Source organism: Pantherophis guttatus, chromosome 1, assembly GCF_059756535.1.
Source record: "Pantherophis guttatus breed Tessera chromosome 1, ASM5975653v1, whole genome shotgun sequence".
NCBI classification, from domain to species: Eukaryota; Metazoa; Chordata; class Lepidosauria; order Squamata; family Colubridae; genus Pantherophis; species Pantherophis guttatus.
The window spans coordinates 171586998-171613464 of NC_142063.1; the positions used below are offsets into that span (position 1 = coordinate 171586998).

Below are 26467 nucleotides of genomic sequence, written 5' to 3' on the forward strand. Positions count from 1 at the left end.
TCGGAAGGACAGCACTCTTTGTTGCCTTTTTTTTTTTCATTCCATTGATCACAAGGAAGTTATCTTCTCTTTTAACTATGTGAGCATATAAATCTGACTCCTATGACAACCCATGATGTCAGAGCCAAGGAGACCCAGTTTGTTGTGGAGGTTAAGGCTCCAGGCTGGAAATGAGAAGACCATGAGTTCTAGTCCTGCTTTAGGCACAAAGCCAACTGGTTGATCTTGGGCCAGTCTCTTTCTTTCAGTCTTAGGAAGGAAGCAGTGGCAAACCACTTCTGAAAAACCTTGCCAAAAGAAAAAAAAAAGCAGGGACTTATTCAGACAGTCTCCGAGAATCTGACATGATTGAATGGAAGAAAAAAAAAGTAGCAAGAAGTATCAAATTATGATTAAGGCAGAATACCTTAACTTCAGCCTGAAACTGTGGTTTATTTTTGGTTCAGCCAGTCCTGCTCTATTTGTGGGTGGCCTACAGTTAGGTAACCATAAATCTGACTAGAAAATAAAGTAGACAGCCCCCAAGCAGTATTTTCACCACTCCAATCTTTCTTTTACCATCTGCTGCCATAAAGGGTATTCCTTTTAAAGGGGGGGGGGGCGCTGAGGGCTTCAATTGTAGTGCAAAATAAAACAAGCACTCCCAGAAGCAGCAAAATGTCATGTTGCTTCCTTTCCCAAATGTAACTAACTTCTTGCATCAAAGAGGAAGCAAAGTTGTCCCAGAGTGTTCTTGGAATGCTTTGTGAAATTGTTTGCTGGCCATCTCATCCAGTAAAACTTTTAAACTATTAGAAGCCCAGATCCTTGGATATTTTCACACTGCTTAACTGAGATTGTTGGGAAAAGTTATACATATACAGCTAGGCATATAATGGTGATTAAGGGAATGCAAAGATACTATTAAAAATATGCTGTTGGCTATCGTTTATACCTACTGTCTGAATCCTTTTCCATTAGTGAATCATTAGCCGAAATCTTGGTCTGTGCAAAGTAAGAGAACAAGGAGACACAGTTGTCTGGGAGTAAGTCATGCATACTTTTCAGCTGATAGATTTAGAGTTAGATTGACCAAACGGAGTAAGAGATTATTGTTTTTTTAAATTTTAAATCACACTAGAATTTTTTAAAAATGACTAACAGTAGCGAATATTTCATACAGCACAGTTCTAATTATTTTTGCGGTTAGACCTTGTAAGGGCTTTTTAGTTATTGGAAGTGACTAAAAATAATAGCATTTTTTAAAAAATGAGCTATTTCTTGACATTACAAATTAGCTGCTCTTTCAGTATGCCAAGTGAATAATTTTGCATAGGAAGGGTAAATGATTAAAGAATGTATAGTTCATTTACTACCTACCATTTAACATATGAACCAATTATAAATGTATTTCCAAAATCTCAATCTTAGAGCATGTTTATATGAGGCTACTGTTTCTGGTATTACCTTGTCAATTCCATCTACAGTTATCAAACTGAAAATAGAAGAAGAAAAATTTGCTACGTTATCATAACTTAAAGCCTTACCTGTTGAAATGCTCATAATCTTTCCTTATTACTGCGCAAAATGAATCAAAACATTGAGTGGCAACAGGTTTTTCTGTTTCGGGAAAAAAAACTACATTGCTACCATCTTTTCTCATAAGGCTCAGCCTGAATAGATGGGCATTTCAGAGGTACAGTTTATGCTTATAGAGAAGAGCAGGGCTTTTTATAAGAATTGTTTGATGCCTGAGCAGATACACTCAATATCTTCAGATGTGTTTAAAATTACTGTAACCTAACCAACTTGCACAAGAATGTATTCAGCACCAATTTTTCATTAAGCATCTTTTTCTTTAGGAACCAAATAGAGAGAGATTAGAAATGTTCCATTGTTTTTTAAGGGAAAATAACCTTTAACCTTCTCTCCCTCAACAATTTTATGTGAAAAGGAGGAGGGAGAATGGAGAGGCTCAAGTAAACTAATCAGCAATCTAAGGTAACCCATGTTTTCAAGTAATTCAGAGGAGAGGGAAAGGTGGAAGTAAGATTTTCTGAACAGTGAGAATCAAGAGTTGTGAAAAACCATATCTATCCTTGTCAAAAGCTACCGACCCTATTCTTTTATACCAGTACCATTTGTTAGTTTGTCTATTGATTAAACATACAGGCTGAAGTTTATGTAATTCAAAAGTTTATATATTTCCTCCACATCTAGAGTAGATGTGCCAGTGAAAGATATCCTGTCTTTTGTCTGGTATTTTAGAAAGAACAATTTATTCTACGCAGTGACGAGTATAAAAAGTAACATTAAACAATGATGCAATGGTATTGATGGGATTATATAACCCTAATTCCATCTTCAAGAGATGACTGCTGTCATTAAAATCAATGCAACTTAATTAAAGCAAATTATAGATAGATACATCTATAAATAAGATATTAAAGTGTGCTGCTGAATATGATAATTGCTGCGTATTTAGTAATCAGTGTGTATGTTCTGCATTTGTCAAGAGGGGTTTCATTCAGTGGAATCAATGGAGCTTTATTAAAAACCATCCAAATTAGAGGCAGAAATGATGACTCTTATAATAACGCAAAATCACTGTTTCAGCTTTGATCACAAGGAGAAAAGCAAGAACACACCCTTTCTCTGTGTGGAGAAAACACCAGCACTCTGTTCTTTCTTCCTTCCTTTCCTTTATTATTCATTTTTTAAAAATGAAAACAAGGATGTTTGAAATCGTAATTTGTACCTTTTGGATTAAAGGAAATGTGGAAAATCTGGAAGGATTTAGTTAAATAATGTGCCATAGAATCTCAAGACAGAGAAAAAATATCTGTTTGGTCATTTTCCTGATACAAAGAAAGCATTTCAGGAAGACTATGGATTTTGTGATAATGACTGATATTATGCAATTGGCTGGAATGTGTCTGATAAAACTTAACATTTTATTCTTTTTTATTTTTGTCCATGACTTAATCCCCTTTGGACAGGCACAGCAAGCTCTATATTTTTTGCACAATTGCCTTCCCCCACCCCAGCACACAAACATGTCCTGAGTGGAAAATATAAACTTGGAGATAAAATGTCAAAGATAGACTTATGGGTTCATGTTTGTTTTCATGATTTTTTTTTTCAATGCTTGATTATAAATGGGGAGACTCTGATTGTGAGGGAGGGAGAATTCCTAAAAAATGGAGTTCAGGGCCAGTTCTGAAACCATCCCTTTAATGCAAAGTGAATGGGCAGCAAAAAACCTGTGAAGCTTTGCTTGAAAGAACGTCTTTATGTGACTGTCAAAGGTAAAAGAGATCCTGGAAGGAAGGCAATAGGAGTACCTGAGTTAATGTCACCTTTTTCCATTGGGAATGTGACAACACTCAGTACAACAGAGTGGCTAGTCATTTTTAAGCAGAAAAGTTGAATGATCCCATAAGTGTTATAAACTACAACTACTATTACTATAAAAAGTGGGAAACTGTTATTGATGCTGCTGCTGTATGCAATCAATTTATGAAACTCTCATGGAATTCAGACAGTCCCTAAATGAATAATCCATAGGAGGTCTTTGGTTATTCGGGTCTTCTCCCACGTAAAATTGGAAGTGTCTTGGCGACGTTTCGACGAAGTCTCATTCGTCATCTTCAGGCTGGTGTTCTCAGCTTTGCTCCTGGAAGCACGAAGCCGAGAACACCAGCCTGAAGATGACGAATGAGACTTCGTCGAAACGTCGCCAAGACACTTCCAATTTTACGTGGGAGAAGACCCGAATAACCAAAGACCTACATATATATATATATATATATATATCAGAAGATAAGTCCACAACCCCAATCTAGCTAAGGCAACACATGTATAACCTCAGAAGCCAATGAAGGTTTTATATACTTTGCACACATAACGTGTTCATGTATGAAAGAAACTGTCCTCAACCCACAGGAAAATAAGTATTTCTGAACCTTCTGCAACATCAATCATAGGATAGCTGTCCGATGCCATCTTCTTCTTTTAGAGCCTCACACTGAGTTTTTCATACCTCTATGTGAGGTAGCTTAATCTATAATATCTATAATATATATTATCATTATGGTAATATAGTTTGCAGTTCTATACCATTAGAAAGGTATAGAGGCTAGGGTCAAAGGCAATGACAGCTCCCTCCCTATTTGCAATATTTGAAAATATTCTAATTTTATTAATAAGTCTCTGAATAGCAGTTTACTTGGACTGCCCCGAGTATTTGCTCAAGAAGAAAGGTGGGATGCAGATCGAATAAACTAAACAAATTCATATCTTCTTAGTGACAGAGTTGCTCACCTCAATTCTGGCTTCTTCCTAGCAAACCTATCTAGGAAGGGAACAGGGGCATCCACAGGAGGAATTTTTAAAAAAAGTCCAGATGGAGGTTAATCAAAACCTCACCCTGCATGTGACATTCAGTCAAAAGGGGTGGGGCTTTCTTCAGGCCGCTCTGGCCACCAGCAGGATGCTTTTGACAAATATACAGTCCTCCGGTGATGCTAGTGGAAGGAAGCAAATAAGGATTAATACCATTTTGGGCAAAGTGGACTGGTAGCTAGTCTGGAAACATGATACACATTATTCCTTTCTAAGCAACACATTTCATGAGGGATGCTCTGTCTTTAAAAAACTGGCCAGATTTCTCTCTTGCTTTCTTGTACTTAGATGTTAGAAACTTTAGATTTATGCCAGTCATTCTGCTATACAAAATAGCAGAAACCTTCCCCTGCTTTTTATTATATTTTCATCTACCTGCAGGTATTTTTCAGTCTGATTTACAAATCAATTAATCCAGAATATTAAACTAAGTTCTATGTAGTTTAAATTCATATTTGAACTGTTTTATTAATTAATCTATTTGTTTTTTTTACCTGAACAATAACAACAAAAAGGGTAATGCAGCAAGCTCCAGCAGGGATTCACTTTTTTCCTGAAATACTATACTGGTTTTATTTGGAATTCAATCCAAATATGCTATCCTAAACTCTAAAGATTTTTAAGAATGTGGTTGTTGTGTTTTGCAAATTTATATCTCAATTCACTTTTTTTCTGCCCTTAGGTGGGTGCAGAATAATAAAATCATTCAACTAGATAAATAATTTATTAAAATAGATTAGAAACCTGAAAATTCAAATGTTTTGTTGAAAATGCTTTGCTGAATATTTTAAAAACCAATACTGGTCCTGTATATGGACCGATGGGAAGAGGGAAAATAGTAAAACTCCATGAACTTTATTGATAATCATTATATATATATATATATATCAATTTATTCAACTGCTCCTTCAGGGGTTTATCACAACTTGAAACAGGACCTTTGATAACGTAAATGAAATTAGATGAAGTAGTGGAAGGAGGGAGGGAGGGAGGGAGGAAGGAAGGAAAGAAAATGTTTCTTAACAGGATATAAAATGTGCGGTCTCGATAATTGCCCCATAATGTACCTTTGTACTTTTTTGCATGGTTTGGATGTAGAGCATTCAGTCTGTAGAGTTCCATTTAGTTTTACATATAAGCAGCCTCGTCCCGTGTATTGAAAGCCCATATCCAAAGCTTAAGCTAATCCATTCCATGAAGGAGCTAGGAGAGCAACAATCACTAAACAAAATGAGTTTAGAATCTCATTATGCTAATTTCTATTGTGTGCTTGATCTCGACCTCAGAGAGAACCCTGTTTGGATTTCAAAAACGCCCATGAAAATATCTATTAGCACAAGTAGCTGTAATGAGAACTAAGCAGGCATATGCTTCCCATTCCCTCCATAAATGCATTTTTCCCTTCTTGTTTTATTAGGTCAGCTCCCCCCTTCCCCCTCCCCTTGATTTGCTGAGGTCACATCTTGACTTGTGTCTAGACAGATGGTGAATGAAAGAAGGGCTTGGTGGATTCTCGGAGGAACGATGGAGAGCTTTCCCCTGCCCTTGGAGCTCTCTGGCCACTTTACCCCCAGCGCAGCATCTCACAGCTGTAGTGAGCCAAATTTTTACAAACTGTATCCACAGTGAGTTTCTATGGCAACCGTATCTTAGAGCACACAAACAGGATTGGCAAGGGGATTCCTTCTACTTCTCCTTCCACCCAAGGAATAACAGCAATAGTAATAAAAAAGATAGTGTGGGCATATATGAAGTACATAAATTGGTTTTGATAAACAATAAATTGGTATTTTTTAATGTTCTTATGCTCCTTATTTTAAAAGAATAAGTGCAAAAGTGCAAAACTGCGAGGAGATACAGAATTGGAGAACGAAGCCAAATGTCAGACTTTGTAATGAAAAGGGTTTTTTTTTTGCACAGGAGAGGGAATAGCCACTTATTCAGGTATTAGTCTAATCCAAGTTTCCCCCTCCCTTAAATAAATAAATATAGGAAAGAAACCTCGACTAGCAGACTGCTTCATTAAGTCACCATGACCCTCACAAAATAGTTCATTTTAATTTAATATTTTTTAAAATTAAATCTGTAGGGGGAAATTGTGTGGCTATTTAAGAGGTCCTTCCAGAGATACTTTCACTTTTTTCAGCTGGGCCTGGAGGAATTTCCATGCTGCTGGAAGCAGGAGCCAGGGACTTCTTGTGGCAAAGGATCCTCTGGAGATCCATTTCCATTTCAGGTTCATTCCTTGGATTTCTCAGCACAAATATTGGTCTGATTTGAACTTAATGCCAAACTATGGTTTATGTATGTATGTGTAGGCCATAAACTCATGCCCTCCCTCCTTGTTTTCTTCTACTCTGACATAAAGAAGAGTTTGAAAGCTTCTAAATCCATTTTTAGTTAGCCTTGGTTTCTTTTTATGTCCAGACCCAGAACTAATCTTAATTCTGATCCAGAAAATAATTTTTAGCCACAGTTTGCAACCCTTATATTGTTGACTTACAATTCCTATCAGCAATCAAGGACAATAATAGAGTCCTGCATCTGGAAATGCATTTTTAGTCATCCTAAACTATAAAAAGGATAGCTGTGATTTGTTTTGAGTTGAGACAAAACATCTAACCTGCATTTGTTTAAAAATGAAGCAAAATTTCCCATCTCCTCTTGCAACTGAGACAGAGACAAAGAAAACTGATAAGCCCTGATTATCAGACCCTTAAGTCATCATTCCTAACCAGAAAGATGCCAAAGTGATGAAATATGTATCATGATACTACAAGTTGTGTTTCTTAGTAATTGCATGTAAATACTTAAGAGGCTGAGCTTGCATTGCAATGTTGTTGTGCATATTTTGTGCCTTCTCTGTTCTCCCCATGGAAGTCCATGCATCAAACCATAGTTTTCTATTATGCCATATAGCATGTTTTATTTATATATTAATGGCTTAAAATTTTTTACTTGGTTAATTTTATGGGTAAGGGATTTTAAATTGGGGAAGCCAAATTGATTTAATTATTTTTAAATTATTTTAATTTTCATATTGTATGTATTTTAATCTTGGCTGTTCACTGCCCTGAGTCCTTCAGGAGAAGGGCGGTATAAAAATTTAATAAATGAAATGAAATGAAATGAAATATATATTTATTTAATTTTTATAAACATAGTATATAAACACAGAAAAGAGTAAACATATAAAAAAATAAATGAACCATAAATTGGTAGGCAAGGAATAATAAAAGCATCCAAAAATTAGTTTTCCACTATACTATTAATAAATTATGAATGACTGAAAATCACGTATGGCTTTGAATGACTACCATCTTTATTAAGCTTTAAACTAGGATAAATAGTGAGAAGTGTGGTCAGTAAGATATAAATCACCACATAAAATTATAAGCTACAATACATTGAGTCAGAATCTATTCTGCTTTAAGTATACCATGAAATTGAAATATGAACTATATACATAAAATTACCAAAATTATGGATGGAGTACAAATTCAGGTATTAAGTTCTATTCCAGAAATTGTTTCTATTGTTATTTAAATTCTGTGTTAAATTTACTTTTAAGATGCAAAGTTATTTTGGACATCAAAGCATACTCCCTTAACTGGATTAACCATTCTCGCAAAGAATCAAACACATTTTCTACTAAGAAGCATCTCATAAATGCTTTATCAGCTTCCCATATTGTAGCTCAGTGTTCCTCAACCTTGGCAAGTTTAAGATGTGTGGGCTTCAACTCAGAGATGGGCGTCACATAATGTAACAACTGGTTCGCCCAGCACCGACTATGTGAGCACCTTCCGCGTATGCACACGGCTTCAAAAACACAGCGATATAGGACAGGATAGCGCCGGGGCAGGTCGCAACTACCGATTCACCCGAACTGGTCCGAACCGGCAGCAGCCCACCTCTGCTTCAACTCCCAGAAATCTCCAGCTAGTATGCTGGGCTCAATGTGTGTGCTCAAGGAGGGAGGGAGGAACAAATAGAAAATGACAATATAGTTGAGGTGTAAATTATTCTTGCAGACATATTTTAATTGGACAAGTGAAGTTGTGAAAACCCTTTTGTGTTTTGTGTATCTTAATTTGATGGTAGGCTTTCCTTGTGTGGATAAGACTGCAATCACTTTAAGTGACTATGATAGGATGAGCAGAGATTTGGGCTTCTGTTGACTTACTCTTCCTCACATATAACTGTCTTATATATTCTTTAATTTGCATTTTGCAGGACAGACGTTTTAGAGCAGGAAGATGGGTTGTTGTAAAACAATAATACATGCTTCCCCAATAGTGAACAAACATAATTATTTTCTTATTTGTTCCTTCATGACACTCCTGCCAAAAAGTGAAGAATAGATTCATATTTTGTTAATTATTATACATTCCTCTAGCATTTTAGAAGACAAAGGTTCAATGTTCTGTTGCAACCATACAGACAGCATCATGTTTTATATCCTGGAAAACATATAATCAGATACTTGCATGTTCATTTTATAGTCTGTTCCACAGTTTCAATAAAGCTAATTTAGGTCCAAATCTTAACATGATCAATCATGAATGGTTATCAATAACTGGCCTCATTTTATGCAATATTTTTCTTGATTCCTTTCAAAAATATGTTCCATACAACTTCACAGCATCTTTTTTGGCTTGGAAAAGGAATAAGAAGAAGGATATTTTTTTTTTAGAAATTATTATAAATAGTTATAAGATCAAATGTGGATTTCTCTTGAGCCTCAGAATTTCTTCTCTGTTGATTTTGGCATACTAGAGCCTTGTTTGTATTTGATTATCATTTTTGAGAAACGTTTTCAGTAACAGGGTTGAATAATTGATCTTCATCACTAATTTTATTGCTCTCCACAGGTGTCTGGAAAAGGTCCAGATGAGACTCCACACCACCTCCAGTTTGAAGGCATGGAAAGGCAGTATGCCTCCTTACCCAGGTAAGCTGCATTGTATATTTATACACAGTCACTCTTTTATGCAGACACAAGTGTGTCTACAGAAACGTTTTTTCACAGGCAATCAAGGAGTCTCTCTCTCTCCTCCCATTATTCCACTGTTTAGCAAAATCTGCATTGAACAGACATCTGGCAGTGAAATGAGAGATTATGTTGCAATTTTGTTATGCTGCCCTTCTGTTGATGATTTAGTGCCATCTTTATAGCTGTGTTAATAATTTAGACAGCCAATGAGGGAGGGGGGGAGATGAAGTTTCAGTCACTGAACATGTCAGCAAGAATCATGATCTGTAGGGGAAGGTTGTGATGCTGCGGAAGCTTGTTCTGTGAGAGTTTAGCCACTTTAGCAGAGCTGAATGAGACATCCTTTGTGGAGGACGCTGGGAACAGTTGCAATCACAGTCCCATATCAATGGCTCGAGAGTTTCTTGAAGGAAATTTCATTTTTTTCACAGCCAAGGCATTCATACTGTGCCCCATACTTAGATCTTTGATTAAATCTCCACTAATGGAGTGGATTGCTATAACTTTCTAGCGCTATAATTTCCAAGATAGCCAGTTTTGAGGTTAACTCATCAGGCTAGAATCTGGGAGACCATGAGTTCTATCCCTGCCTTAGGCAAAATATCATCTAGGTCAGTGGTGGGATTCAGTTGATGTGGGCCAGTTCAGGTGAACCGGTAGTTAAATTGCTGGCTGGCCCCACTCCTTTCCATCCCGCCCCATCCAGGAATCCCCAAGTGCCCCATTTTGGCTTCCTAGGATGCCTCCTAGGCCTGTTTTCACTCCCAGGAGGCTGCAGAGAGGCCTACTATGCCCATAACAGGGTGTGGGGGTGGGTGGCACATCCCCTCCTTGGCCCGTTTTTGCTCTCAGAGGGGTGCAGGAGGCCGAGTGCTGCCTGTCACACCCAGTGGCCACACCCACCATGGCCATGACCACCCAGCCCGTCATTAGGGCAGAGAACCAATTGTTAAATTATTTGAATCCCACCACTGATCTAGGTGACCTTGAACCAGTCACTTTCTCTCATCTAGGAAGGAGGCAAGAGCAAACTACTTCCTAAATCTTGCCAAGAAAACTGCAGGGACTTGTCCAGGCACCTGACTTGGAGTCACCCTCCCCCTGAAAAAAATCCAAACTGGTTGAAGGCAATGCATGCTTGGTGTCCTCAAGATACTTTGGGACCACAGCTCTCTGAATTCCCAGTCACCACAATGCCAACATTAAATTAGCTGGGAATTCTGATAACCTTGATGTATTTCAAAGAAGATGACTATTCTCAGAAAGTATGGGAATTATAATGCAAAATATAGAGAGGACACCTTCCACAAACTTTGGATATTGGTATTTGCGTCTGAGAGACAATAGTAACAGTTTTTCTTAATTGTCCCCTTACACTGTTATCCTTAACAATAATAAGCCACCAAGGAAAGGAAGTTCATTCCAGGCAGCATAAAGGAGAGCTTGTTCACTCAATTATTCTGAGTTCAGTCCATAAAATTCAAAGCAAATGTACATAAATGAAAAGAGACAAATTGTGTTCGGCATTCATAACGCGACATCCCGCCGCAGGGAGGTGGAGCCAATTAGATGGGTTCGCCCCAGGCACCTGATGGATCCTGATAGCTTCCAGATGGAGCTTAGGCCATTTCCTGAGGATCTGGCACACGACTCGGCCGAGGACCTGGTGGCTGCCTGGGATCGGGCGGCTGGTGGGGCCCTGGATCGAGTCGTGCCTTTGCGGCCTCTGACCCGGTGCCGATCCCTCGCGGCTCCCTGGTATACCGAGGAGCTGAGGAAGATGAAGTGCTGGAAAAGATGCCTGGAGACTGGTTGGAGGGCCAGTCTCGCTGAATCTGACCGAACACTGGTAAGGTCGCATATTAAGACCTACCTAGTGGCGATAAAGGCGGCAAAGTTTAATTACTTTTCCGCTCTTATTGCGTCATCAGAGAATCGTCCGGCTGCCCTGTTCAGGGTGACCCGCTCCCTGCTCCATTCGGGAGCGTGGGAGGATCCCCTGGAAGGCAGGGCCAAGGATTTCGGACAATATCTGTATGACAAAATCGCTCAGATCCGGGGGGATCTGGACTCTGACTGAGTAGATTTGGGCAGGGTGGTGAGGAATAGTCTTGAGAACGTTATCTGGGAAGAGTTTGACTCTGTGACCCCTGATGACGTGGACAGGATTCTGAGGAGACTTAGTGCAGCCACATGTTTACTGGATCCGTGTCCCTCCTGGTTGGTACTGGCTTCCCGGGAGGTTACACGAGGCTGGCTCCAGGAAATTATTAATGCTTCGTTGAGTGAGGGTTACTTCCCCATGGCCTTGAAAGAGGCGGTGGTGAGGCCTCTTCTCAAGAAGCCTTCCCTGGACCCGGCAGTGTTAGCTAACTATCATCCTGTCGCCAACCTTCGCTTCGTGGCGAAGGTTGTCGAGAGTGTGGTCGCGCGACAGTTTCCGCAGTACCTGGAAGAATCGTCTTATCTAGATCCGTTCCAGTCGGGTTTCAGGCCCGGGCACAGCATGGAAACGGCATTGGTCGTGTTGGTTGATGATCTCTGGAGGGCTCGGGACAGGGGTTATTCCTCTGTTCTGGCCCTGTTAGACCTCTCAGCGGCTTTTGATACCATCGACCATGGTATCATGCTGCACCAGTTGGAAGAGTTGGGGATGGGGGGCACCGTGTTATGGTGGTTCTCCTCCTTTCTCTCAGACCGGTCGCAGTTCGTGTTGACAGGGGGGCAGAGATCGACCTCGAGGCCTTTTATATGTGGATGCCTCAGGGGTCGGTCCTCTTGCCCCTTCTGTTCAACATTTATGTGAAGCCGCTGGGTGAAATCATCTGTGGTTTTGGGGTGAAGTACCACCAGTACGCTGATGACACCCAGCTGTACATCTCCACCCCAGGCCACCCCAACAATTCCCTTGAAGTGATGTCCCAGTGCCTGGAGGCTGTGTGGATCTGGATGGGGAGGAACAGGCTCAGGCTCAACCCTTCCAAGACTGAGTGGCTGTGGTTCCCGGCATCCCGATATAGTCAGTTGACTCCATCACTGACTATCGGGGGCGAGTCTTTAGCCCCCGCGGAGAGGGCACGCAATCTGGGAGTCCTCCTGGATACACAGCTGACCTTGGAGGAACCTCTGACGGCTGTAGCCAGGGGGACCTTTTGTCAGGTTTGCCTGATTCGCCAGTTGCGGCCCTTTCTTGATCGGGATTCCCTGTGCACGGTAGGATTTCACTACCGCACACGTCTACTTTCACTTTTAAGAGGATATTCCAACTCTTCTGAAGAGCTGAAACTCTGTAAATCTTATTTCACAGAGACCTTGGAAACCATCAATAAATATTTGTACTATAAGCAGTGTCCAATGAAAAGCCATAGTGCACACATACATACACACAAACATACACATTTATTTAATTAGTTCAGATCTATGGTCATAGTGTAAGCAGGTTTTTCTAATTTAGCCTCCTCCCTTATGGTCGCTGTCCCCAGCTTCTCATACTAAATATGGCAGGAAAGATTTTTAGCAAATCCTAAAATACAAAATAATTTTATTTGTAAATTACAAATAATATGACCATGACTTTACATGACCAAAGTATGGTGAAAGTCAAAGTAGAATCACACAATATGTAGCAGTGTTAAAAAAAGGAAACTGAGAACATGGAAATGCAGATAGTTTATATCTGCCTAACATACCAATGTACAATCCAGGAATATATAAGGTCAGAAGGAAGAAAAGGTAGCTTTCTAAGTCAATGCATCATTCTCAGCGATACTGAGGGATTTTATGTTCAAACAAAACACCCCCCAAGAGTCCAGCTGTCGTACAGATTTATGGAACTGCTTTGTTCATATTTTCCTGCTATATATTCTCTCAGATTTTATCTACTGTTAAAACTACAGAAGTTTTCTACCTGTATGGCAAATTAATTTCTTGGTTAAATTGTACTAATTATGGAATTATAATTAGTAAACACTTTGATGGAAAAGAGGCATACCACTCTTGGTGATATGAGAATTCTAACTGTCCCAAGAGTTCTGTCATGTCTCAAACCTTTTCTTTTAGATGAAAAGAACTGAAAAAAATCATGGTAATTAATTTTGTTATTAATTTTGTCATATTTTGTATGTTCTGTTGACAACCTTGCCAGTTTCAAACTTTAGTAAATAATAATAAAGTGACTTAAATTGGAATGCCAGTGTTCTAATGCAAAAGTTGCAATAGAAGTCTACAGTATTCAAGAAAATGTGGACAGTTATCTACATATGGTTATCAGCAGGGGTGAAATGCTACCGGTTCGGGGCGGTTCACCTGAACCAGTAGTGAAAATGCTACTGATTCACCCAAATCGGTAGTAAAAAAATGCTTTAAAAAGTAAAAAAAAGTTCCAATGATCAGCTGTGCCGTGCAATCATGTGAACTTTTTTTTAGCATTTTTTTACTATTGGTTTGGGCAATAGGTAGTAAAAAAATGCTTTTAAAAAGTTTTTAAAAGGTTTCAACAATCAGCTGTGACAATCAGCTGTGCCGCGCGATCATTTTTTTTTTTTTACTTTTTAAAGCATTTTTTTTACTACCTATTGCCCGAACAGGTATTTTTGTGTAAAGTGTGATAGTTTGTTTTTGAGCTCTCTGTGAGGTTCCTGCTTGTTGCAGGGGCCATTTTGTGTGAAGTCCAGCTGCTTTTGCAATGTGTGTGAGTCAGTTATGTAGCTTTTGTGTTATTTTTGTGTAAAGTGTGATAGTTGGTTTTCCCGATCACATGACCACCAAGCCACGCCCACAGAACCGATAGGGAAAATTTTTGAATTTCACCACTGGTTATCAGCATTCACTTGGGGAGCATCTAATTTGGTGAGGTGTGTGCTTATTAAATTAATGTCAACATCTACCCCATTTTAGACTTTCATTGGTACACACATCTGAAATATCATGGTTCTACAGTCTACATTCCCCACCAAGGAAGGAACTTTCCAGCCTGAATGTTTCAGTCATATTTAGGGCTGGGCAACCTCTGGATATGAGGTCATTGTGCCCTTGACCTTTTTTTTTAACTGCCTATCTTTTTAATAAATAAATCAAGACAGTGAGCAAACATAATACTCCTTCCTCCTCCTAAATTCCCCACAATAACAACCTGTGAGGTAGAACACAGAACATGGAATAACAAGGTTGGATGGAACCTTGGAGGTCTTTTAGTCCCACCCCCTGTTTGGACAGGAGACCTTTTACCATTATGGACATATGGTTGTCCAATCTCTTCATGAAACCCCCAGAGCAGGCTTGTCAAACTGGCAGCCCGCGGACTGGATGCATTGCAGGCCATGCCCACCCCAGCTCCACAAAGGCAAAAAACGTTGCGATATGTCACGATACATCACATGACATGATCGAGTTTGATAGTCATGCCCCAGACCGCCCACAATTTCTGGAGGCAAGCTGTTCCACTGATTAATTGTTCTCACTGTCAGGAAATTTCTCCTTAGTTCTAGGTTGGATCTCTCTTTCATATTTCACCCAAGATGTTGAGACTTTGGAAAAAGTTAAAAGAAGATCAAGTAAGATGATCAAAGGCCTGGAGACTAAACCATATGAAGAACGGCTGCCAGTTTTGGGTTAGAAGAATTAGAAGTGACATGATAGCAGTATTTCAATATTTGAAGGCCTGCCACAAAGGAGAGGGGGTCAAATTAGTCTCCAAAGCATCTTATAGAGATAGAAACACATACACATACACAGAGAGGGACAGACAAATACTATTTTGCATTACTGTATGCTTTTTTGATAGAAGTCACCTGTTTCCCTCAAAATTTTTCTAATTGTTTAAATTTATATTAGGCGTATTAAGAATATCTAATTGGATTTCGGGATCTCTCCTAAGAGAAAACATTTCCCAGGCTTTAATGCTTTTTAAATATACTTTGATGTAGTTAAAAAGCATTATCTTATTTAAAGAGCATTTGGCATTCCATGGAGTTTCTTATATTCACATCTGTGATAAGGTTGGCTACAGTTCATGAATTTAGTATCAGGAGAACTATATTTACTTTATTCATGTGTCATTTGTATCCCTATAGTTTTCCTCCTTGTCCCAGATAATGGTTAAAATGCAACTATCCATTACAGAGGCATGTTCCACTGGTTCATTGCAACAACTTACTCGTTTCTAAGTTCTTGAAAAACAAAATCCCATCACAGCTCTGTTCCCATTTTTTCTTTCAATCCTTTTGCTGCCATCATGCTTACACTTTTCTTCTCACCACTCCACTTTATTCAGTCTCTTCTTCATGTCCATTATTTTTCTAGGCCTATAGACAAGGCTGTCTTCCATTCCATCCCTGAATCATCTTCATTTCTTTTATATGTGCACTATTATAGGATGTAAAAACTGAATATGCTCCCCAGCTGTGCACATCCTATTTGATTCATGGAACTATTATTTCCCATTCAGGTCTTCACTATCTCAACTCTTGCGTCCCACTTTGATGGTAGCTTTAACTTTTCATAAGCATGTTCAATTAATACACTTTATTTCTGAACACTAGTACTCTGTTATCATAAAACATGAGTATTCCATTTTTAGCCCTAACATGATAACCAGCTCATTTCAAAATACATTTTGGAATCATATATGCTAATAGAGTAATACGGAAAATTTCTAGAGGCACCAAGAGCTGGACATAATCCAAGAAATTTGGGAAAGAAAGAGGCCCTTTTCCTAATTTTTCTAAGACAGAGCAATTTTTTTCTGAAAAATCAGTCATACAGTCAGCTTATATGACTTTGGTGCTTATAGAGAATCAGCATGACAATAGATAATACTTTTCCTGATAAATACTTTCCTACTATGGAGTATATGCTCAGTCATCTGGTCTTTCTAATGGGATATACGGCTTGTGGATTCTCTCTGTTCAACTGTCCTAATTTTTTCCAGTCTGGACAGGATAGTTCAAGAGAAACTCTGTTATGTGTGCATGTATTTTAAGTCAGCCAACAAGAATATATGGCTGTCGTTATATTCACATATTCAGTCCTGTCTAGAGCCACAGACAGAGTGTATGGAGAAATACAGAGATAACCTTGAAGCAGGAATGCAAGAGTGTTTGAGTAAACATCAACTTAGCCCTAGGAAATTAGAGGGAGTGAGGGGAAAAACCCCCAAGATAATCCCACCTTTATTCTCTTTGCTCTAAGAGGGGAATATGGAAATTCCACCAGGCTTTCAAAAGTCTGTTATCATAACCTATAACAATGAAGCAGAGTTACTGTAGCCTTGGTGGCATTTTTTTCCCTGACCTGACTTATCTCAAAGGGCTGGCACAGTGTCATGTGGAAAAAGTATATTATAGGTTGGAGTACATATTATTTGGTGGCCTGTCTCAAAGTTAAGATGGGTCTCTGCCAAAGAGATTGTTTATGCTCATCCAGTCCTGATCGAGTCAGTCTGATGAATATCAATTTTACCAGGTAGATCAGATAGGAAACACAGCCAGAGGAGCAAATTCTGCTTTATGGTAAAGCTACATTAACACAATCTTCAAGGCTGAAAGTATAAGTCTTTCACCATCTACTTTACAACCCAAGAAAGTAGGGAGGATGTGTTCTGCACCTCTTGCCCCACACACTATCCAGCTGCAGGCTATCATCTGACCATTCCCTAGGCAGCATCTTCTCACCCAATCTCCCAAAGTGTTTACCACATGGCCTTCACAATGAAATTATTTAAGTACTTTGGAGGGAATCAGCACATTGTCTGAAATTATTAGATGCCTGTGTATTATTGCTACCAGGTTATATAAGAGAGTCTCAAGCCAGTTCAAGAAATTAGTTTGAGTAAATGTCCACCCTAGTTTACATGAAGATAAAGGGAGGAAGGGGGAAAACTCAGTCAGATTTGCAAGATAAGTATCCTATTCTATATGGCAATGTTTTCATAGTTGGATATACCTTCTTGGGCTGACATTACTGGACCACTTTCAAACTGTTCACTGATCTGAAACATACCATGGCACATTCACTGACTTCAGTTTTCACATCATTGTAAGTCAAAATATAATGGTCCATTTGTTTCCAGGAACAAACAAGATGTTGGATAGGATCTTTAAACCCTCAAAAATGTGGAAGCAAAGTACTTAACAGAGAGCTAATTTCCTCTTGAACTTGCCCAGCATGTAGAACAGATAAGGAGGCTTACCTCCTTTTATGAAGTTCTCCTAGTATCCACATAAAGGCAGGTCATTTTGTGGCTTCTCCCATAAAACATGGAATTCCTTACTGCTTGAAGTCAGTCTGGCTTGAACTATCTCTGTTTCCAGGAATAAGATAAAAACGTGGTTTTCATTTGGCTTTTCCTGGCTTTATTTAGTTGGTCTCCTATTAGTTCTCACATTTCTGATCAAATGATGTTTTAAATTATACACAATAGGTTTTTTTTTAAAAAAAAACCTTCATAAATTTAAATATAGATTGTATTTTTAAATCTGTTTTTTATAAGCTTGTTATCTGTTAAATGTGTTTTTAATTGAAAAAAAATGGAATTAAAATGTGGCAAATAAATTGGTGAACAAATAAATATACCAGTTGTAGCTAAAAAGAGCAAATTGTTCCTAACTTCTGTACTCACACTTTAAAAATTAGGCTGTGTAAGTGTGATTCCTAAACAGATTCCAACTTTCATATCAGAGGCTTCCTTGAAGTATTGGGTTTGTTAAATTGTAGTAGTCTAACTCACAACAGGGTTAACAGAGCAAGGTTGCTAATGCTCTGGGAGTTCTCAGTTATGAAAAGCTGCAAAGAAAACAACCAGGATTCAATCAAACCAGTCATGTGACCTCATATTAATCAAAGTTTGCAGTCATCACTTGGCAACATTTTGTGGGAAACTTTTTGCTAAATCAGATCTTCCCAAGGGCTCAGGAGTGATGGATACTCATTCTCATACTGGATTGTGTTATTTAATCTCCAGAAAGAAAGGGAAAATAGAAATGTGAAAGCCACGGATTTGCAGGAAAGAGAGATTCTTTGCCCTGAGGCTCTCTAAGGCAAGCACTGCAGAAGACTGTCAAGCAATATTTAATCTTTTCACATAGAAAAAAAATAACATGAGATCTGGCCAATTCTGCAATGCTCCTTTGGCCCCTGGACATAGTTGGAGAACTTTCCTGTTAAGAAATGCAGTACCATTTTCTCCCACCATCTGTGACACTACAGGCAAGGGATTTTTATCCTGAGTATGTGATGAAATCACAAACTGGTTCTATAGGTGAGACTTCGCTACTTTTTCAAAAGTTGTTGCTCTCGTTTGCTCTTCATTTTCACTTTTGTTGTAAACTGCTTTAGTTCAAACAATAATTTTGTCTGAGTCATCTCAGGTAAGCAAATTATTCGTGCCCAAAATAGACTCTTCACTAGAAGCAGAGGTCAGTCACCAAGGCCTTTAATAAATAGTATTAATATGATATATCTCCCAAGGAAACCTGGCCACCTCTCTGGCAAAAAAAAATGCTGATTCTAAAAAAAAAATCAATATTTTGATTCTTCTAAGTCCTTCTCTTGGTACAAGAACAGCATTTTTAGTCTAAAGGACACTAAGATAAATCTGAGAAGGCTAAGAGAGAATTGTCATTGTATAATTCATTTCTAGAAGAATGAGGAAAAGCAGAGCAGGAAGAGCCTATCTTTAGAAGCATCTGCCCTATCTTTAGAAGTTTGCTTAAGTTTAAAAAGAAATGTTAAAAGAACATCTAGAATTCTGCTTTTCTCCAGCCATTAAAGAAGAAAGATTTAAATGAACCACACAAGGGAGCAACTACTCCCTTACAATATTATTTACTACAGCACTGAGAGGGTATTAAATAATCTTTGAACAAAGGTGAATTGAGTAACTCAACTGGTAGACTTGCATACATTTGTCCGCTTTTCCAAACCTGGAAATAGTTCATTAATTCATGCTCATAATCACTCTGAGATTTGTTATAGTCATGTTCTTTCTCTTGAACACACTCATACACACCTACTGTCCAATCAATCTCTTCAATGCTACTGTACAAAATTAATCTTCCCAGTTGGAGGCTTTTGTTTTTTGAAATCACCTTCCCATTTTCAATATTTCCCTTGAGATAGAACCAGATGCAGAGCTTGCAATTACTTGCTCTTACAAGGTTATATGCAGGTGTAAGCTTCACAATGCTACAGCTGGTGCCTGTATTTCATTCTCTCCTCTCACTGACCAATATTTGTATTGGTACACCTTAGCAATGGTGTGTAGAATTATGTAACAGTTGCTTATATTTCTCTCCTGGAAGTCAATGGGTCTTTTGAAAATGTAATGTCTGTACTGATTGCGAGAGCACAAGAGTTGCCTCTTTTCTTTCCATGGAATACAGTCTTCATTCATTATTCTTCCATGGAAAATCATCCAATTTGGAATTCTCTTTTTTCTTACTGGAATTAAATGCCTATTAAAAAAGGCTCTTTTCATGGATATCTGACTTTACTAATATAACTTTCTGAAAAGTACATTTGAAAGATTTTTTTTTTCATCCCTACTTGGTGGAGAAGGATTATAAATCAATGTGGTGATCTACATGCAGAACATACATGTTCAGTCCCTAGCATTTGTTGAATAGGTCTCTGAAAACTAGGGAAAGCACTTGTCCTATGTATTTCTTAAGAATTTATTTACTCGTTGCGTATCAGCAATTTACTCCTAGCTGTTTAACAATCTCATTCAAAGCAGCAGATAAAATTCTAAAAGTGTAAAAGAACTCAACAGGCAAACAGAAACTTGTAGGTAAATAGCTAAATTCTATAATACTCCACAGGAAGGAACTGAAGCTAGTCTCTAGATTGGATGCAACCACAGGAAGGACTTTTCTCCCATATTCCAGATATGAAGAAAAGCTTCCTTCCAGATAAAAAATGACAATTCCAAATGGGAAGAAGTTTTTTTTTAATCATTTGAGTCCAAGGTATTTTTGATGTGATGTGAAACTTTTCCAAGAAGCAAACTGGAAATGAGTGCAGCTCTTAGGAAATGAGTGTGATGCATTCCCAACAAACGGCTCCAATTAATATCTTTGTTTCTATACTGGACTAAACAAGTTTGTAAATTCTTCAAAGATAATCAGTATATGATGCATTGCATTAATCACTTCTAATGACTATAACAAATTAAGGAATATTTAGTTCAGGTTAATGTACATATAAGCCAATAAGAATATGCGATAAAGATAAGAATCTCTTGAGCTTGACTTCTGAAGACTTCATGGACTTGGATATATGGGGTGGTTTTTTTGGCATAGTATGGGAAGAGGTTGGCATTGTCTTGTCCTGAGATTTTTTTTTTTATCTTCCCTGCTCTGTGACTTCCTGACAGTCTCCCACTCAAGTATCAATAAGATCTGACCTGCTTCTCTTTCTGACATCAGCAGAGTCAGCTACATAATACAAGCTTGCAGAAAGTGTTACTGAATTGCTGGGGACGGACGTAGGAAAGCTGGAGGTCATTTTGTTCCTGCAGCATCTCATTTGCATTTTGATATAGGATGTGAAAGAAATAATTATCTTTCTCTAGACGCCTGCTAACCTGCCGACTTGGAACTGCTGGTCACCTATTGCTAGCAGGCTAATGCTGAAATACAAGAATGACTTCCTATAGCCGTTTGAAATGCTATAATACAGTTCAGTTCATCATTTACTGTTTTGTTCTGTTCTTTTTTAAACAAAAACAAAAAACATATGATAGAAAGGGAATAATTAGGTTGAAGCAAAGGGATAAATATCAGGATGTCATTGTAACAAACCTTCTAAGGCTTTTGCATGAATTATATAAGGCCAGTAGAAAACTTAGACCAGTTTTAGATCTAGATGATTAAAGCAGCAATTTTCATGGGTCACAAAAAGATCTAGTACATTATTAGCAAGGGTCACCCACTATTTAGTGGGATTTTGAAGCTATGAGCAACTTTCTTGCCAAGGTATATTTCAAACCTGTTCAATTATGAACTTTTTGTCTCAGTGCTAAATACCCCTAATATCTTAATGGCCCTACAACAGGGGTGTCAAACTTGCAGCCAGTGGGCCGGATACATCACATGCTATCCATGATTTAGCAAAAGGGGAAAAAATCACAATACATCACGTGACGATGCAAGTTTGACACCCCTGCCCTATAATGTTAATCCATGCTTTAAAGGAGATCTTCCTTTTAAAAACCCCTCTCTGCCCAAAGACTCCATCACAGGAGTTCTTGGCATTAGCTCCACTATTTCTTAACCAATCTTCCCTATCTTAGACCACCTGCTCAGTTTGGCTACCCATTGGCTTATGCAGTTGATATGAAATTAAAGATGACCCTACTACTTCCTCTTTATTTCACTTGTAATTCCTGGGATTTGTGGCCAGAGGAGATGTGAAGGCAGTAGTAAAAACAGAAACATCTTGGCTCACAAACTTCAAAATCTTGAAGGTCCAGGTATCAAGTGACCTCTCTATAGGAATTTTATCTTATTATGTAGTAAGAAAATTCTGTTCAAATGTAGAAATAAACAACAATCTGAGCATGACCAATTCCGATTCACATGTGTGTGTATGTGTTAATAATAAATCACTTTCACTTTACTTTAAAAGTATCCAAAGGAAATAGCTTTTGTCTTGATTTTTGTCTGTTTAGTACAAATTGCTTTTTTGTTTCTGGATTCACCAAATTCACATCCATTTTACTGACTCTGAAGGATAAGTGCAGTTTTTAAATTAATTATATCAAATAGTTCATATTAAATAAAGCACTGCCATATGAATTATTCTTGATGAATCTACTTAGCTCCTGATTGTTACCGCTGTTTCTGCTAGCTCATCAAGTCAAGGCAATGATAGATTAGGCATGAAGAACCCTTTAGATTGAGCGGGGTAACATGCCAGTTTTAGAGAAGTTGCCATTTAAGCAGAAAATGCTTTTGATAAGTGACTTATCATAATTATAGAACTTTGCCACCTCGCATTATTGTGAAAGGTATAGAAAAGATAACGGCCCACCAGCAGGAGAAGAATAAGGTTGCAGCAAATGCGGTGAGGGCAACGAATTAAAGCAATCCCTGATGCAGGCTCAGCATGCAGGTTTTGTTAAAATTGTATAGAATGGGAAAAGCCAGAAGGAAAGTACCAATCAAGTATGAATCACTTCTAATGGTTTTGTTTTAAAATCTTATTTGCAACATAGATTAAAAATTCATTTCCAAAAGCTAAATAAGTAGTTATATCTCAACCAAAATTTGCCTGTGGCCAGAGCAGCTCTGTTGCCTGTGATGAATTTTTCATGCATTGAGGCAGAGGACACCGGATTTCCTAAAATTGTTTTCATGCCTTGGGATTGAGTTGGAAAGGAAGGGCTCCATGTATAGATTTTTTTTTTTAAATTTGATTTATATGCCGCCCTTCTCTGGAGACTCAGGGCGGCTTACAATGCGTTAAGCAATAGCCTTCATATTTTGTATATTTATACAAAGTCAGCTTATTGCCTCCACAAACTGGGTCCTCAAGGTTGATGTACCTTGGAATGAAATGAGTTGTGCATGTGCATCAAGAACAAATAGTGCACTGCTCACTTAATTCAAAAACCAGGCAGTAATCCCAAAACTCAGTACAGTTGCAACACCAGATCCATCCAATCTCCTCTGTATTTTCCCCTACTGTAGGACAAACTGGGCATGATGATTGTTCTTTAAAAGCATATATTTTTAATGTATGAACATTAAGTTTCAGTTTTATATTTAAAAGTAATAAAGTGGGAGTTTGTGACCAGCCCCAATTTGCATAGTGCATACAGCTCAGATTTTTTTTTTTTTAAAGTCCTCCCCTCCACATAGAGACTTTCCTTCTTGGCAGGTAGTTGGTTATGGTTAGAGAGTGCAATTCTAATTCAGGCAGCAGCGTGAAAGGTTCATGTCAATATTTAAAACTCTTAAATTTAGTGTGTTGTTTTATTAAAGCATTTAAGCTCATGTCAGGTTTAGTCTTCCTGTTTTTATAAGTAATTCTCCCTTACTCTCTATCAGTTTTAATAGCCATAGTTAACTTTTTTTAAAAGGAACTACAAAAGTGATGCTTGGGGTGTGATTATTATTAATTTCAGAGGTAATTTATCCATTGAGCCACAATCCTGATACTTATCCATTTGAGCATGACATCCTGATTCCTATTATCTGATTTTCTGGGTACTTTTGAAAGTTGGCTTAATTTTAAAAGTCCCAACTTGGTGCCCTACAGATATCTGGTACTATAGTTCTAAATTTTCTAGCCAGCATAGGAGTTATAATCTAATCATTCTGGAGGGTACCAGATTAGGAAAGGTTAAATCAAAACAAAACAAAACAGTCAAATAAAAATAGAGTGGTAGAACATTGACAGCTTAGGTGAACTATTTTGTATGTGTTTTAGAATTCCAATTAGAATGAAATGGACCCTTGACACACACACACCCAAAAAAATATGATAATGAACAGGAATCATTTAGTCTTCTTTAAAATGAAGCTATCTGTAATTAGCAAGTTGCTTTAAAAAAAAAAAACAACCAAAGTCATCTTTTATTCTGAAAGGGATTCTTTTTTAAAAGGAGCCGAGAAGGTCACAAGGTCAAAGCATAAGTCATGGAGTGCAGCTGTCCAACTATATCAGCAATCTCCAAGGGAGAAACAGAAGAAATTTTAGGAAGGAGACGAGAATCCACTCCTGTATCAGTAAGAGTTTACTTTAAAACCAAATAACCCCTCAGAAAACCTTAAAAACAATTGTCGAGATTGACTCCTTCAGAAATGTGGATTAAGATTAGAAATGAACCCCCAAAATAAGTTATTATTATTATTTGTTCTTTTTAGCTATTAGTTCTTGCCCTGAAAGTATTTATTGATATAAATTGGAAGTTTTACAAGCCAGTGATTTCCCTTTTAAACTAAACAGCTGAGTAAATTTTAAATTTTAAACTCAGCTGTAAATTTCTAGTTGACTCCTTGGTTTACGAAGGAGCTCCAGGAGATGAAGCGCCGTAGGAGAGGCCTAGAGAGCGGTTGGAGATCCAGCCATTCCGAATCTGACCGTTCCCAGTTGAGATTGTTTACACGATCCTATCTGGTGGCGATGGAGGTGGCAAAGCGAGCATACTTCTCCGCCCTCATCGCATCTGCAGATAATCGCCCGACCGCCCTGTTCAGGGTGTCCCGCTCCTTCCTAAATCGGAGGGCGGGGGACGATCCTTTGCAGGGATGTGCCGAGGAATTTAGTCAGCATCTGCTGGATAAGATCACTCAGATTCAGGACGGCCTGGACTCTGACTGGGCAGGGTCTGACGGTGAGGAGGCAGCTGGAACAATATCAATATAAATCGTAAGGATACAAGTAACAAAGTTACAGTCATACAGTCATAAGTGGAAGGAGATGGGTGATGGGAACAATGAAATTTTGAACCCATGCAGTAGTTCATTAATTACCATGCCTAATTAAAAGACATAGCTTAATTTTTAGCTGATTTAGCTAAGACTGATTGTACATAGAACATGAGAAGTAAATTGTGACTGTCATTTCCAATGCTCAGTGACAGCTTCCCACAAGACAGTGAGAAAGCTGGCAGGGAAGGTCACAAGTTGCTTGGGTATGTCTCTCCAGTTCTGTGTTTTGCCATAGTGGCCACTTGCACATTCCCATGCACACCTCCTGACCCACACTGCATCCCCATGCTTAATCTGTGCATCACCTCTCATCTACCCCTTTGCATTCCTACATACTGTTACTGACTTGTGTCACATCTTGTGCACCTTCCTCAATCCATATCCCACCTCTCATGCACTCTTGACTGTGTATCCTTCCTAATCCTTGACACACCTCTGAATACTCTCCCTGATCTATGCCACATCCATTCAGTGGGAAAGCTGGCAGGAAGTCTAAACTTCATGTGGAAGGGAGGGAGGAAAGGAAGGAAGGAAGGAAGGAAGGAAGGAAGGAAGGAAGGAAGGAAGGAAGGAAGGAAGGAAGGCATTGCTCCCTCTCCCACTACTTTTTTGCCCACCTATGCTCATTCTGTTTCCTTGTTTATGTAAGGAAATATTTCTGAAACAATGACTGAAGAGGACACGGGTTGTCTAGTACTAAGCTATAAACCACATTTTACAAGCGCTAAATTCATTCAACATACTGAACCAACATCAACCACCCCAAATCTCATCAACAGAAGATGGATATGTTAGTATATGGCCTTAGTGTGATTCCAGCTAGATTATCTCCTGGGCACTATATTGCATGTGAATGTCTTGACTCTTGAGATGATAAAGGAATCCAAATAAGAGTTACCCTCCCTTTGGTCAAAATTAAGGGCAGATGTTGGAAGGGACAAGATCCTATATTGTAGATGAGCTCCTCCTACATGAATAGCTCCTCTACATGAATAGCTCCTCTTGGAGAAATGCAAGGGGGAAAACAACAAATACAAATAATATATTGTATCTCTTAGTAAATATTACTCTCTAATGCCACTTCAGTTCTTTGATATTTGGATGGCTCATTTCCTATGGGGAACAAGAGGATGATATTATAGCAGCATGGATTAAGTTTGCCCAGTGACTGATTTGAAATAAAATCTCCTTCCAAGGCCAATAAAGTCAGCTAACATATATTATGACAGGGAGGGGAAAATCAATTACCATTTTGCTTGAGTAACAACAACCTTATTATGCCAATTCTGCTTTCCTTCTGCAACATTTCTAACAATTGGTTGATTCTCATTTCAAAGCTTAATATTTAGTTGTAAAATAAACAGATCTTCCCAAATATTTTCTTCTTGTGTTCAATCATGTCCAATTCTTGGAGACTGCCTGAATCAACATTTTTCAGAAGCGGTTTGTCCTTGCCTGCTTCCAAGGGCTGAGAGAGAGAGTGACTAGTCCAAGATCACCCAGCTGGCTTTGTGGCCAAAGGAGGACTGGAACTCGCAGTCTCCTGAATTCTAACCTGATGCCTTAACCATTACACTACTCTGGCTCTTGTCTTCTCCTCCCCCCAAATAATAATCTATATTAAAAGGGGCTTTGTGCAGGGGAGGGAAGGATT

At 38.5% G+C, this 26467-nt stretch overlaps 1 protein-coding gene across 1 annotated transcript in view; it reads left to right on the top strand.

The window, feature by feature from the left end:
• Nucleotides 1–26467, top strand: part of PARD3B (par-3 family cell polarity regulator beta) — a 568533-nt gene that overhangs the window by 514463 nt on the left and 27603 nt on the right. The window contains exon 22 of the mRNA XM_060688120.2: nt 9258–9337. Coding sequence (XP_060544103.2) covers nt 9258–9337 — 80 coding nt within the window. The remainder of the gene's footprint in view (nt 1–9257; nt 9338–26467) is intronic.